This window comes from Panthera uncia (assembly GCF_023721935.1).
Source record: "Panthera uncia isolate 11264 chromosome D3 unlocalized genomic scaffold, Puncia_PCG_1.0 HiC_scaffold_8, whole genome shotgun sequence".
Taxonomy (NCBI): Eukaryota; Metazoa; Chordata; class Mammalia; order Carnivora; family Felidae; genus Panthera; species Panthera uncia.
Genome location: NW_026057586.1, coordinates 47,236,354 through 47,248,557, shown reverse-complemented (window position 1 = coordinate 47,248,557; position 12,204 = coordinate 47,236,354). Strand labels below are relative to the sequence as shown.

Genomic DNA, 12,204 nt, shown 5'->3' with positions numbered 1-12,204 from the left:
GGATCAGTTGAGTGAACAGAACAGAAAGGATAAGAGATGGGATTCAAGAATGAGGCAGGGCCCAGATCATACCAGCTTTGAAACCAAGGTGAGGACTCAGATTTTATTCTGAGTGTCTCTGACGCTTCTGAAGAGTATTAAACTAAAAAAGGACCATTGCATGAACAGATGTATATTTTCAAAGCTGCCTTTAGCTTGAAGAGATGAAGTGGGGGTAAGCATGGAAGTAAGGCAGCCAGATGGATGCTACTGCCTTTGCTTCAAGAGGCCTCCACGATCGTGGATAGAAGTGCACTGTCCAGGATGTGCTCTGAAAACCGAGAGGGTTTGCTGGTGGATTGCACGTGGAGCGTGAGAGAAAGAGGAGTCAGTATCAAGTCCTGTGATTTGGGGCCAGCAGTTGGGTCAACAGAGGGACTGGTACTGGGATGCAGGAGCTGTGGCCGGGGAAGGAGCATTTTAGAGCTGGGGAAGAGGACGGGTTCTGCTGTGAACATCCTTGGGGTGAGTTGCCTGTCAGACATTCAAGCCCAGCTGTCAGTAGACAGGTGGAGAGGCCAGAGGTCACAGCTGGGAGTATAAGTTGGGGAGTCATTAATGAATAGTCTCGTAGCCATGAGATGGCAGGGTCCACCCCAGACATTTAGCAAAGAGTTTAAAATGTGTGCTCCTTTTAGTAAAGAAGTAGCCACTGACCCCTTGCTCCAAGAGCCGTGTGGAAGGGAGATGTTTCCCTTCTTAGCTCTGGCACAAACTATTCCTTCCCCTTTGTTGCCTGGGTGTGTCTTCATTTATACTCCTGTGGCTCTTTATTTGTTTCTCTTTTGCATAGGTTTCTAGATCAACTGTATCTTTTTTAGTAGTTGACTTTCAAGGAATCCTTTTTTTCAAATTTCACTTTTCTAGCTTACTCTATTCAATATCCACCATAATCTCACAAAATGATGATGATGATGACAATATTAGGGAGAAAATTTTCTAATTTTTTAAAGCTCCTTGAAGAAAAAGAAAAACATTGTTTAAAAAATGTGCTGTGACCAATAATAAAATACATCACCAATTGTCAAAGATAAAAAATGATTAATTTATCTTCTTTCCTCTTAAGGTGGTGTTTGGGCAAGATGGAGAAAAGGGGCACTTGGTTGTGGATGGTCTGAGGGCCCAGGAAGGAAGTTTGCCTGGAAATTCCACCTTCGGCCTCAGAGCACCAGTTTACCTGGGATCACCTCCCTCATGGAAACCAAAGGTAAATATTTATGTTTCACCAACACACAAAAGATGCTCAGCATCGCTCATCATCAGGGAAATGCAAATCAAAAGCACAATGAGATATCCCCTCACCCTTGACAGAAAGGCTGTTATCAAAAAGACAAGAAATAACAAGAGCTGGTGAGGAAATGGAGAAAAAGGAACTCTCACGCACTGTTGTGGTGGGGGCGGCGGGGGGGAATGCAAACTGGAACAGCCACCATAGAAAATAGTGTGGAGGTTACTCAGAAAATTAAGAAGAGAAATACTGTGCAATCTAATAATTCCACTGCTGGGTATTTACCCAAAGAAAACGAAGACACTAATTTGAAGAGATCTATGCACCCCTATGTTTATTGCAGCATTATTTACAATAGCCAAGATATTGGACGCAGCCCAAGCGTCCACTGATAAATAAATAGATGAAGAAGTGGGACATATATACAATGAAATATGACTCAGCCATAAAAAAGAATGAAATCTTGCCATTTGTGACAACATGGCTGGACCTAGAGGCTATTTTGCCAAGTGAAATAAGTCAGACAGAGAAAGACAAATATCATATGATTTCACTCATATGTAGAATCTTAAAAAAAAAAAAAAACAAATGAATAAACAAGCAAAAAAGAAATAAACTCATAAATATAGAGAACAAACTGATGGTTGGCAGAAGTCGGTGGGGTGGTGGGGGGCGGGGGAGGGTGGCAGATGGGCCAAATAGGAGAAAGGAATTAAGAGGTACAAACTTCCAGTTGTAAAATAAATAATTCACCAGGATAAAAAGTACAGCATTGGGAACCTGGTCAATAATATTGTAATAACTTTGTATGGTGACAAATGGTAACCACACAGCATGGTGAGCATTTCATGCCAAAAACAGTCGTGCTTCAGAACTGTATATAAAAATAATTCACCTTATAATATAATCATGAAAGTGGTTAGAAGGTACAAACTTCCAGGGGCACTTGGGTGGCTCAGTGGGTTAAGCGTCCTACTTTGGCTCAGGTCATGATCTCACGGCTCTTGGGTTCGAGACCTGTGTCAGGCTCTGTGTTGACAGCTCAGAGCCTAGAGCCTGCTTCAGATTCTGTGTCTCCCCCTCTCAATGCCCCTTCCCCACTCACATCCTCTCTCTCTGTCTCCAAAAAATAAATAAACATTAGAAAAAACATTTTTTAAACGAAGGTACAAACATCCAGTTATAAAATAAATAAAATGAATAAGTCTTGGGATATAAGGCATGGTGACCACAGTTAATAGTTAATAATACTGTATTCTATATTTGAAAGTTGGTGAGAAAGTAAATCATAAAAGTTCTTACCATAAGAAAAAAAAAGTTTGTAATTATGTGTAGCGATGGATGTTAATTGGACTTATTATGGTATTCACAGCACTAATTATATATAGAATCACTATGCTGCACACCTGAAAAAAATATAATGTTATATGTCAATTATATCTTAATTAAAACATTTTAATAGGTAATCATTATAATTATATAAGATATTCAAGAATCTCAAAATACTTTAAAATTTTCTTTTAATGTTTATTTATTTTTGAGAGAGAAAGAGACAGTGTGTGAGCAGGGGAGGGGCAGAGAGAGAGGGAGAGACAGAATCTGAAGCAGCCTCCAGCAAAAAAAAGTAGTGTTTTGCTTTATTATATATTATACATATTTGTACTGTATGTATTATGTATATGTATAATACGTAATAAAGTTATATATAATTGCCATATATTAATACTACATATAATATTCTATAATATGCATTATATAATGAATATTATATGATATATAATATATATGTGATATATTGTATAATACATGCATAATATATAGCATTAATTGCTAAGGAGAATCCTCAATGTAAATGTTTGCTTTTCTGTAACCTCTGTATGTAACTATTTCCCTCTCAGAGAAATCACAGGATGGGGTAGCTATTCAAGAGCACAGTATGGATATTCTTTTGTCCTGGATAAGTCATAGTCAGCATCCTAATCTATGGGACAGTCTGTAGTACCCCATTTATATCATTCTTAGGAACCAAGTTTCTTTTTGCAACATCCCCTCCACCCGAGGATGCAAACCACGGGTTACTCTGCTCCACATCGTTTCAGAGGGCAGGCAACATCCAGTCAATGTCTGCCTCTGAGTACCACAACCTGCAGTCGCCCTTAGGGATTCAGTGTTGGGCGATGGCCTTCCCTGCAGAGTCTGAGCTTGGTTTCAGATACAGGCTCTTCATTGCATAAGGTGGTAAATTTTAAGAAACTAAGAATTTCATAGGGAGTCCAGTCGGTAGTTTATTGTTGACACTGATACCATATGCATCCCTAATATCACCATGTCTTAAAATTATCACATAGTGCATCTGTTGTGTAGGATTCCAGGGTCCTAAAAGCATTTATTTTGGAAGGGAGTCTAAGGATTTTATTCAGTGATTCTTCAATTTTTTTTTGAAAAAAATTTTAAAAGTTACAGTCTTTTGGGGCACCTGGGTGGCTCAGTCAGTTAAGCATCTGGCTTCGGCTCAGGTCACGATCTGGCAGTTCATGGGTTCGAGCCCCTCATTGGGCTCTCTGCTGACAGCTTGGAGCCTGGAGCCCGCTTCGGATTCTGTGTCTCCTTCTCTTTCCGTTCTTCCCCCACTCATGCTCTGTCTCTCTCTCAAAAATAAATTTTAAAAAATTTAAAGAGGAAAGGTAGTCTTTCTACCCAGGAAAATGCACATGCAGAGAGCATCTGCTATATAATTTAAGAGATCACAGAACCCTGGAGGTGCACGCAGGGGCCCTAGGTGAGGAGCCCTTGTTCCAGGCCACCTTTGGGTGCTCCATGCATGCCCACTGATGCTATGCCTTGTGTCTTATTTTAACTCCACAGCATTCATGATTTGTTGGTGGTGCACTGAGCCCAACAATTTAGGAAGCTTTTTTGCACTTTATTATTTTTGGAATGTTTTGGCCTCTTTTTCAGTCAGCTGCCCTGCATTAAGCAATCGCATAGGCTCATCAAACTCTAAGAAGTGGTTTGTACCTGCAAAGAGACAGTGATATCTATATACTGGAAGGCGGAGATTTCCCTTGTTGTAGCCCTGTCATGTGGACCAGGGTCAGGTCACTGACCAGCACTAGCTAGCGACCTCCACTGCCCTTGCCCCTTGCATACATACCACTTGGTGCCCTCAAACTTTGGCCTCAAACTTCGGCCACCCACCGGACGTCTGGTATCCAGGGTTTTCTAGGCAGTGTGAGCAGGGAGCCAAATGCAACAGTCAGGCCCACCTGACTCTCTGAAGCAGGATGGATGAATTCCGCCCCCCTCAAACCCCTTTGGCAGACAGTTGCCCTGCCTTTAACCTTGGCTGCCCATATGTCTCTGGGAGTTGTGGCTTAATAAAGTTTGCTTTCTCTTCTGCTTGGTTGCAGAGCCTCCCCCCAAACAGCTTTGTGGGGTGCCTGAGGAACTTTCAGTTGAATCTGAAACCCCTAAACACCATTGCTGCAAGTGTTGCTGTGTCCCCCTGCTTGAGTGGCTCTGTGGAGAAAGGCATTTATTTCTCCCAAGAAGGAGGTCATATCATCCTGGGTAAGGGGCAATTTGGAACAGTTTATGTCTTTGAGTCTGAAGAACTCCATCCTTTTTCTTGAATTACGATGTTTTAACTGTTTTACTTTCTTTTGGAAGCTAACTCTGTGTTATTGGGGCCGGAATTTAAGCTTGTCTTCAGCATTCGCCCAAGAAGCCTCACTGGCATCCTAATGCACGTCGGAAGTCAGTCCGGGAAGCACCTATGTGTTTATATGGAGGCAGGAAAGGTGCGTACAGTTTGATGACAGTGGGGGGACGGGATCTATGGGTTTGCATTAGGACCACATTCATTTCTGGAGACCACAGTAGGTGGAGTTGTGACGGAGTGGGATCCAATCTTGTTTTAAGAGACCTGACTTCAGGGTCGCCTGGGTGGCTCAGTTGGTTAAGCATCTGATTCTTGGTTTCAACTCAGGTCACGATCTCACAACTTCATGGGTTTGAGCTCTGGGTCCCGGCTCTGCACTGGCAGTGTGGAGCCTCCTTGGGATTCTCCATCTCCCCACCCCTCTCTGCCCTTCCTCCTCTCATGCTCTCTCTCTCAAAAAAAAAAAAAATAGAGACCCGACTTGAGGGCTAACTTACTATTTTCCTTTAACAAATCATTTGGTCATTGTGTTTCCTGTTCATCATCTTGGGCTGAATTCTAACTGCACCACTTAGTTATATGGCCCTGGAGAAGTTACTTCACCTCTTTCAGACTCTGTCTGTCTTTAAAATGTGGATAATAATGTTTATATCTCAGGGCTTTTGACAAGAGAATAGCAACTATGATACGCAACAAATGTTCATTTTTCTCTCCTCCCCTTCACCCTTGTCATATCTCTACTTTTATTCATAAGGGCAGCACCAGAACTCATGAGATATTTGTTCTCACCAGCTGTCTACACGATGTCATGCCCACGCCCATGGGCTGGTATCCACTGAATCAGTTTCAGATTTCCCTTATGCTCCCTATACCACTCACCAGCCTATCTGGTCCCTGCAGCCAAGCTGGCCCCGGGTCTCTCCGCTCCAGGCTTCCTTTGGCTTAAAGGGATTCCTCCTTCAGTGGACACTTCTGCTGCTTCATCTTACCCGTCACTCGGGGGCCTGGCCAATACCCTAGTTTCACCACCAGGTTATATCCCTTTCCTTTTCAAAAACTCTTTTAAAAACCAAATCGTTCCAGGAAGGCCTCAAGGCTAAGATTGATAATGTTAAAGAGCAGCAATTCAACCGAATAAATCTGAAGATCTGATTGACTTTATTAATTGATTCATGAATCAGGCAGCATCCCATCTAGCAAATAGAGAGAAGCTCTGAGGAGTTGTACAAAATGGAAGGTTTTTATAGGAATGACGGTGGGGCAAGGAACTCATTAGCAAAAGAAAAGAAAGGACTGTTCCAGGCAAGGTTACCTTCCATTTAGAGGAAAGCGTCTTATTAGGTAGATTACCTTACATTTCTTTGGGGGGTTGGAGAAGTCCATGTGACAGGTTGTCATTGGTGCTGTTCAGAAAATTCCTGACTGACCTATCGAGACGACATTTCTGGGGAAGGTTGAAGCTTCAGTTGGGTTAGATATTAAGCACCGGTTTGGTGAGTCAGCCTAAGTGGCTCCATTTTGGGCCTGTGATCTTCTATTTAGCCATAATATGCCATTTTCCTTTACTTCTACCCTTCCACAGCTTAACTGTGAGGGGGAAACTAGAGAAGGAAATAAAATAGCCCAAACTCCTAGAACATTTTCTATTTGAGGTGCAGCCTTTAAGTCTGAGCAGGCCTCTGGTAGGCGAGAGGAGCAAGCAACTACCTGCTTGCTGGCCTTGAGAGAAGGCTGGCTTTTCAGGGGAGCGGGGCGGTAGGGCTCCACGAGAGCTTCTGGAGAGGAAATAATCGCATATGCAAAAATCAAGACACGATGACCTTCATAACAGCAGTGACATTGTTTAGCTTAAAATTGCCTGAGAATTGGCCTTGCTGTCTAGCGACATGCAAATTAAATGCAAATTAGTTACCAATTTGCTTATTTTAGTCCTGGTATTTGTTCACCTTGGTTCAGCCCTTGGCCCTGGTCCAGAGAGTGGGACTGTGGGATTCTGCACGCTAGCATGAGTGCCTGACCCCTGACACATGCCCAGTACAAGTGCAATCAGTTAGCTTGCTGAATTCCTTGAGCTACAACCCTAAGGCATGCATTCATGGAATTATTCTAATTGTCTGGCCCTCGCAGCAGGGCGTAGGCCTCAACCAGCATTTTTGCCTTCCAAATTTTGCGTCCTTCTAAACAGAACTGTGGCCGCAGTTGCCTATCAATAGCTTGAGGAGGATCTTCCCTGCTGATCAGTGGCCTTTGAGTAGAGCCTGACAGAGGAGGGGTTTGGGTTGGGAGGGAAGAGCTCGTCACCTTTGGCAGCAACTTCAGGCCTGGCCTTGGGTTTGCAGCTTGCTTCCTGGAAGGGACTCAGCAGAGAGATTCTTGCAAAGCCTTGGCCCTCCTGTGATCACCTGGTGCGAGAGGGAGGGGCCACGTCTAAGGTGCTTCAGGGCCCTCAGGGTGACAAGCGGTGGGAAGGAAAGAAGGCAGGGAAGTTGGCTCCAGCAGCCTTTCTGAAGGAAATAGGAAAATGCATGTGTCTTCCAGGTCACGGCCTCTGTGGACAGTGAGGCGGGGGGCATCTTGACATCAGTTACACCAAAGCAGTCTCTGTGTGACGGGCGGTGGCACTCGGTGACAGGTATGATGTCCAGTGGCCTGTTGTTCACACCCTGAAACAGTGTCCCTTTCCATCTGGATTTGAATGTCCCAGATACAGCCTCGCTTTATCAATCCATTAGCATATGACCCGGCTCAGTCCACCAGACTGACATGGTGAGAAGATGTCCATTCTCAGCCCTGGCTGCATTTATGCAATTCGTGGCTGCTGCAACCTGTTCTCTGTAACATACAGAGAATTTTCTTTTTGAGCTCAGAAAACTGATACTCTGTGTTTTCAAGGCGGTATAACATTATGATTTAGATTTTGGCTCTGAAATCAAAAGGAACAGAGATCACATCTCAGTTCCGGCCCTTACCTAAGTGACCTTGGGCAAGCCACTTAATTGCTCTTTATCTTCAGTTTCCCCCCTCAACACAATGGAGATAAAAATAGGGCCCACCTCCCAGGGTGGTGAAAATCAAATGGGACAGTGTATGTAAAGTGCACAACAGTGTCCAATATGCAGTAAGTGCCCAGGAAGTCTTTGCTCTTGCTATTGTTCAAGTCCATTTAATACTACTGCAAACGATTTAGACAAACCACTGGGAGGAGATTGGGCATAGCCTCCCAAACCAAATCTGCTGTTTTATGAATAACTTGTGCACATTAGTTTGGTAATATATTAAACCGTATTGGCTAACATACCTTTCCAAAAAAGAAGAGTAGTCTCTTGTCTAATTTGAATGCTGACTACATTGCAATTAGTTAGGATTGTTCACACTGGAGGAATTCTATTTGGAGGGTCAAGAGCGACTCAGTTTTCAGAAGTCAGCGTCTCCCTGGAAGGAAGTTAAGATCTTGTGAAATAAAGATAGCTTCTGGAGAGAGCAGCTGGAATCCCAACTCATTCAACTTATAACCAAGCCGTCTTGTCAGGCTCCTCAATGCTTGAGAGTCACAATCGCTTATCTGGGAAAGAAGAGTGACCATATCTTCCTCACAGATTCATTTGAAGGATTAAATCCTGCAACGTATGTGAAAGCATCTACATCCCACTTAGTGTTGAAAAACTAGTTGAATTTGTGTCTAGGTTGACGGAATTCCTAGCAATAGTGTTCCCACAGCAATGGGTTGAAAGGAAGCCCGTGGTGAAGCCCTAGTGTAGTCATTAAACATTGGGCAGGGCTGTCCTCAGGTAATCAACCTGACCAGCTTCCTCTCCCACCAGTCACCGTAAAACAACACATCTTGCACCTGGAACTGGACACAGAGAATAGCTACACAGCTGGACGGCTCCCCTTCCCACCTGCCAGCACTCAGGAGCCACTGCACATTGGAGGCATTCCAGGTAACTCTTGTCCTGGCTTCTACACCCACGTTGCCCCACGTCAGCTCTTAACATTTCCATCTTAACCGAACAAATCAGTTCCCCAGCCATGGGTTATTAGCTGGGCAGCCGTTGGCTGGACAGTGGAGACAGTGAGGCTCTTTGCTCCAACACATGGGAAAACCCAATTGGTAGCAATGGGCACATTGTATAGCCCAGGCCACATTGCTGCTGCTTCTCCTGTCCCAAGCCTATCGTTCATAAGCCTCTCTTAAGAGGCTACCTTTACCTAGAAGCCTGATAGCAGCAAAGAATCAGGAAAGGGGCTAAAAACTGGTCTCTCCTCCCCAGACATTTAGTTTTACTGATGAGTTATTAAGCTTTGCGGGGCCAGAATGGGAGAACCAGGCAGGTTCTGGAATTTTGCCTGGAAAGAGCCTTGTCATTCTTCCTTGTTTGATGTTCCTCCGGAGAGTTTGTTAATTTTATGGGTCTTCCATGACCCATAAAAAGCACTAGTGTTCAGAGTTATTATCTATTGATTTGGGCTGTGGAATTTGCTTCTTTGAAGAACTTGAAGAATAAGTAGCCTTGTTGGTGATTTATCACAGCAGGCAGGGACGTGGGGTGCCAGCTCAAAGGAGGAGGTGACTGGCTGGCCTGAGATCCTCGGTCCCTTTAGCTCTAATAAGATGATTTTCTAAATTGGGCACATTCACACTCATGGAATGCCTCTCCTTTTCTCTTGAAGCCCACTTGAAGACGCTGAAGCTCCCTGTGTGGAAATCATTTTTTGGCTGTCTGAAGAATATTCAAGTCAACCACATTCCTGTCCCTGTCACTGAAGCCATGGACGTCCAGGGATCTGTCAGTCTGAATGGCTGTCCTGATCACTAACACAAACCTATCAGACAGCAAGGGAAGTCACCTTCAAAAGCACAGTTACCCAACATACCTCCCTGTCTCTGCTCAAGATCATTCTTGACTTAAGACACCATCTAGATGGGATGAATAGCAAGTCTAATTTCATACTCTGACCATGCACACCCATCCTTTTGGCACTCAGTGTTACCTGTGTATTTATAAAAATTCCATGTCTTGAAGGTGATGAACAACTTGTTACATGCTTTGGTAATATCATTTTCCACTAAACATTAAATGCCTTTTAAAGGACATTATTTTCCACCTGGTAAAAAAATAAATATCTTTTAAAGCACTTTAAAAACACAAAAACTGACATGTGTCATGGGGTTGTAACTTAATGGGGTTAAATAAATGCAGTGTACTCTTTAAATGGGGACGTTTGATTAGCATTAAGCCAATGGCTTGTTGGCCACTGTTAATCATACTAATTCTTCAGCACCTGTTCAGTGTGCTACCCACAACACAGTTTTCTACAGATAATTATGAAGCACAGACTTGTGTGGCACTGTGTGTGCTCAGTGTTGGCTATACCGTCCGGCAGAAGACATAATTCCTGCCCTGAAGGAATGTGCAGTCCAACTTGGGAGACACACAATATTCACAAAATAGTAAATAACGAACAAACTGAATTAATGGACCTATATTTCCCCTTGGCTTCCCATGTACAGTCTGCTACCAACCAAGTCTAGATTATGACTATCAATTCCTTGAGGGCAAAAACTATCCAATAGGGGAGATGAGATGGATATACATTCTATAATTAAAGCTTTGCATGGCAAGCTAACAGAAGTCAACAGGAAGGAGGAATCGCTTCCTGTTTAATCTACAAAACAATGAGACATGTACTAGACCAATATAATTAACCAGCACCGCTCTTCCTAACGAAGAAGACTATGTAAGCATTTCTGTGTCTTCTACATAGTGTTTGTCCCTCAGAAGAAAAAGAATAAATCTAAACTTTGGATATGGTCATCCTCTGTGGTATCCTTAACACCTACCTGCCCTCTACCTCTGAAATGGAGCCACATTCTCTTCAACTCAGTGCTCTTCTTTGGCCGTCACACTGCAGTCCTGTGGGCATGCTTTCTAACACCTGTGTCTATGCAACCATGGAATATTCTCCAGGAGAGGTAGCAGGTTCCCCATTACAGGGAGTATTCAACAGTGGCTGGCTGGTAGGCCTTAGCGATGCTATGCTGACTCAGGGATTGAATTACATGACCTTAAGTTATATGTTTTCTGAAGACATTGACTTTTAACTGAAAACTTCTGTCAGTTATTTACCACCCAGATTCTGAGTCTTCATGAAGAGCATCCATTTTACCCGTCTTGGCACTAACTACACTAAATGGGTGGTTCTCTCTTTGGCTTCCTGGTGTTAATCTAATTGACTCTACAGAGTTATTTATTAGGCTGATTATTCCTGAGCCCTTCCTAGATTCATCATAAAGGGACGGCAAATTCACCTAATACCGCTGGTTTTCCTTCCATTTTGTAGTACCTTGAAGACCAGCTGTCCATCTGCCTTTTCTGAATATAATCCCAGCCACCAGAAGGCACAGAGTGTCACAGACTGAATGACAGTTAAGGAAACAGAAAGCCCTCAGCATGCCTGTTCTCAGATCGTAAATGTGTGTTCCCTGAAAGGAACGTTTACAGCTCTTAACTAAACCATCAGCGCAATTATTTGTAAACTGTGAAGTGCCATACAGATACTATCACTGGTGTCCTCTCCCTGGCTCAAAGTGTCTCACAACTTGGGCTGACCTTGGGATGAGAGGCTAAGTAGGGACAGTGGGTGCACTGGTGGCTGGCTCTGGCCAGTTCATGAGAGGTCCACAGTTGGTGTCCTTCCGGTCAGGGGAAAATGGGGCCTGCACTGTGAGAAAGCCAACAGCACGGCACTATTCCCTGAACAGTCACTTCAGGGACATCAGGTGACTAGGAAGCAGTCATGCGTGTGCCTTCATGGGCCGCTTCCTGTAGCATCTCCCAGGGCACCTCTTGACCTAATTTCTCAGTACAAGGGGGGTTGAGTTTTTGTCACACTGGCAATAACCCCGTGGCAGAGGACGATGGCCTTGGACAGAACATGCTGACGTTCCCCTCCTCCCGTGTGGGAAGTGGTCTCACTTCCCCACAGAGACCTTTGACTCAGCTCCTTTCTGTGCCACCCCCCACGCCGTGTTGTGCTGCAAAATCCCCAAGCCCCAGCTCTGCCCTCCCTACCACATGGACTCCTGTCTCTCTCCCAGCTCTCGGGGCTCTCCAACTTTAGGTAAGTCAGTGCTAGCCCCAGAAAGGCCAGATTCTTTCTTACAAATGATAGGCTTAAAGCCAGCATATGAGTGGAACCACTTCTAAATAGCATTATTGTACTGAATACAACTGGCATATGTGTTCATTATAGAAAAATCAGAATATGCAGAAAA

The 12,204-nt window shown here is 43.9% G+C and overlaps 1 protein-coding gene across 2 annotated transcripts in view; it reads left to right on the top strand.

The window, feature by feature from the left end:
• The window catches only part of LAMA3 (laminin subunit alpha 3), a 279,507-nt gene extending 268,522 nt beyond the window's left edge, over positions 1 to 10,985 (top strand). For both annotated transcript variants that reach the window (XM_049619625.1, XM_049619626.1), the window contains 6 exons: positions 1,106 to 1,246; positions 4,678 to 4,837; positions 4,937 to 5,067; positions 7,467 to 7,560; positions 8,750 to 8,869; positions 9,600 to 10,985. In XM_049619625.1, the coding sequence (XP_049475582.1) occupies positions 1,106 to 1,246; positions 4,678 to 4,837; positions 4,937 to 5,067; positions 7,467 to 7,560; positions 8,750 to 8,869; positions 9,600 to 9,745 (792 nt within the window). In that variant the 3' untranslated portion in view covers positions 9,746 to 10,985. The remainder of the gene's footprint in view (positions 1 to 1,105; positions 1,247 to 4,677; positions 4,838 to 4,936; positions 5,068 to 7,466; positions 7,561 to 8,749; positions 8,870 to 9,599) is intronic.
• Positions 10,986 to 12,204: the final 1,219 nt, after the last annotated feature.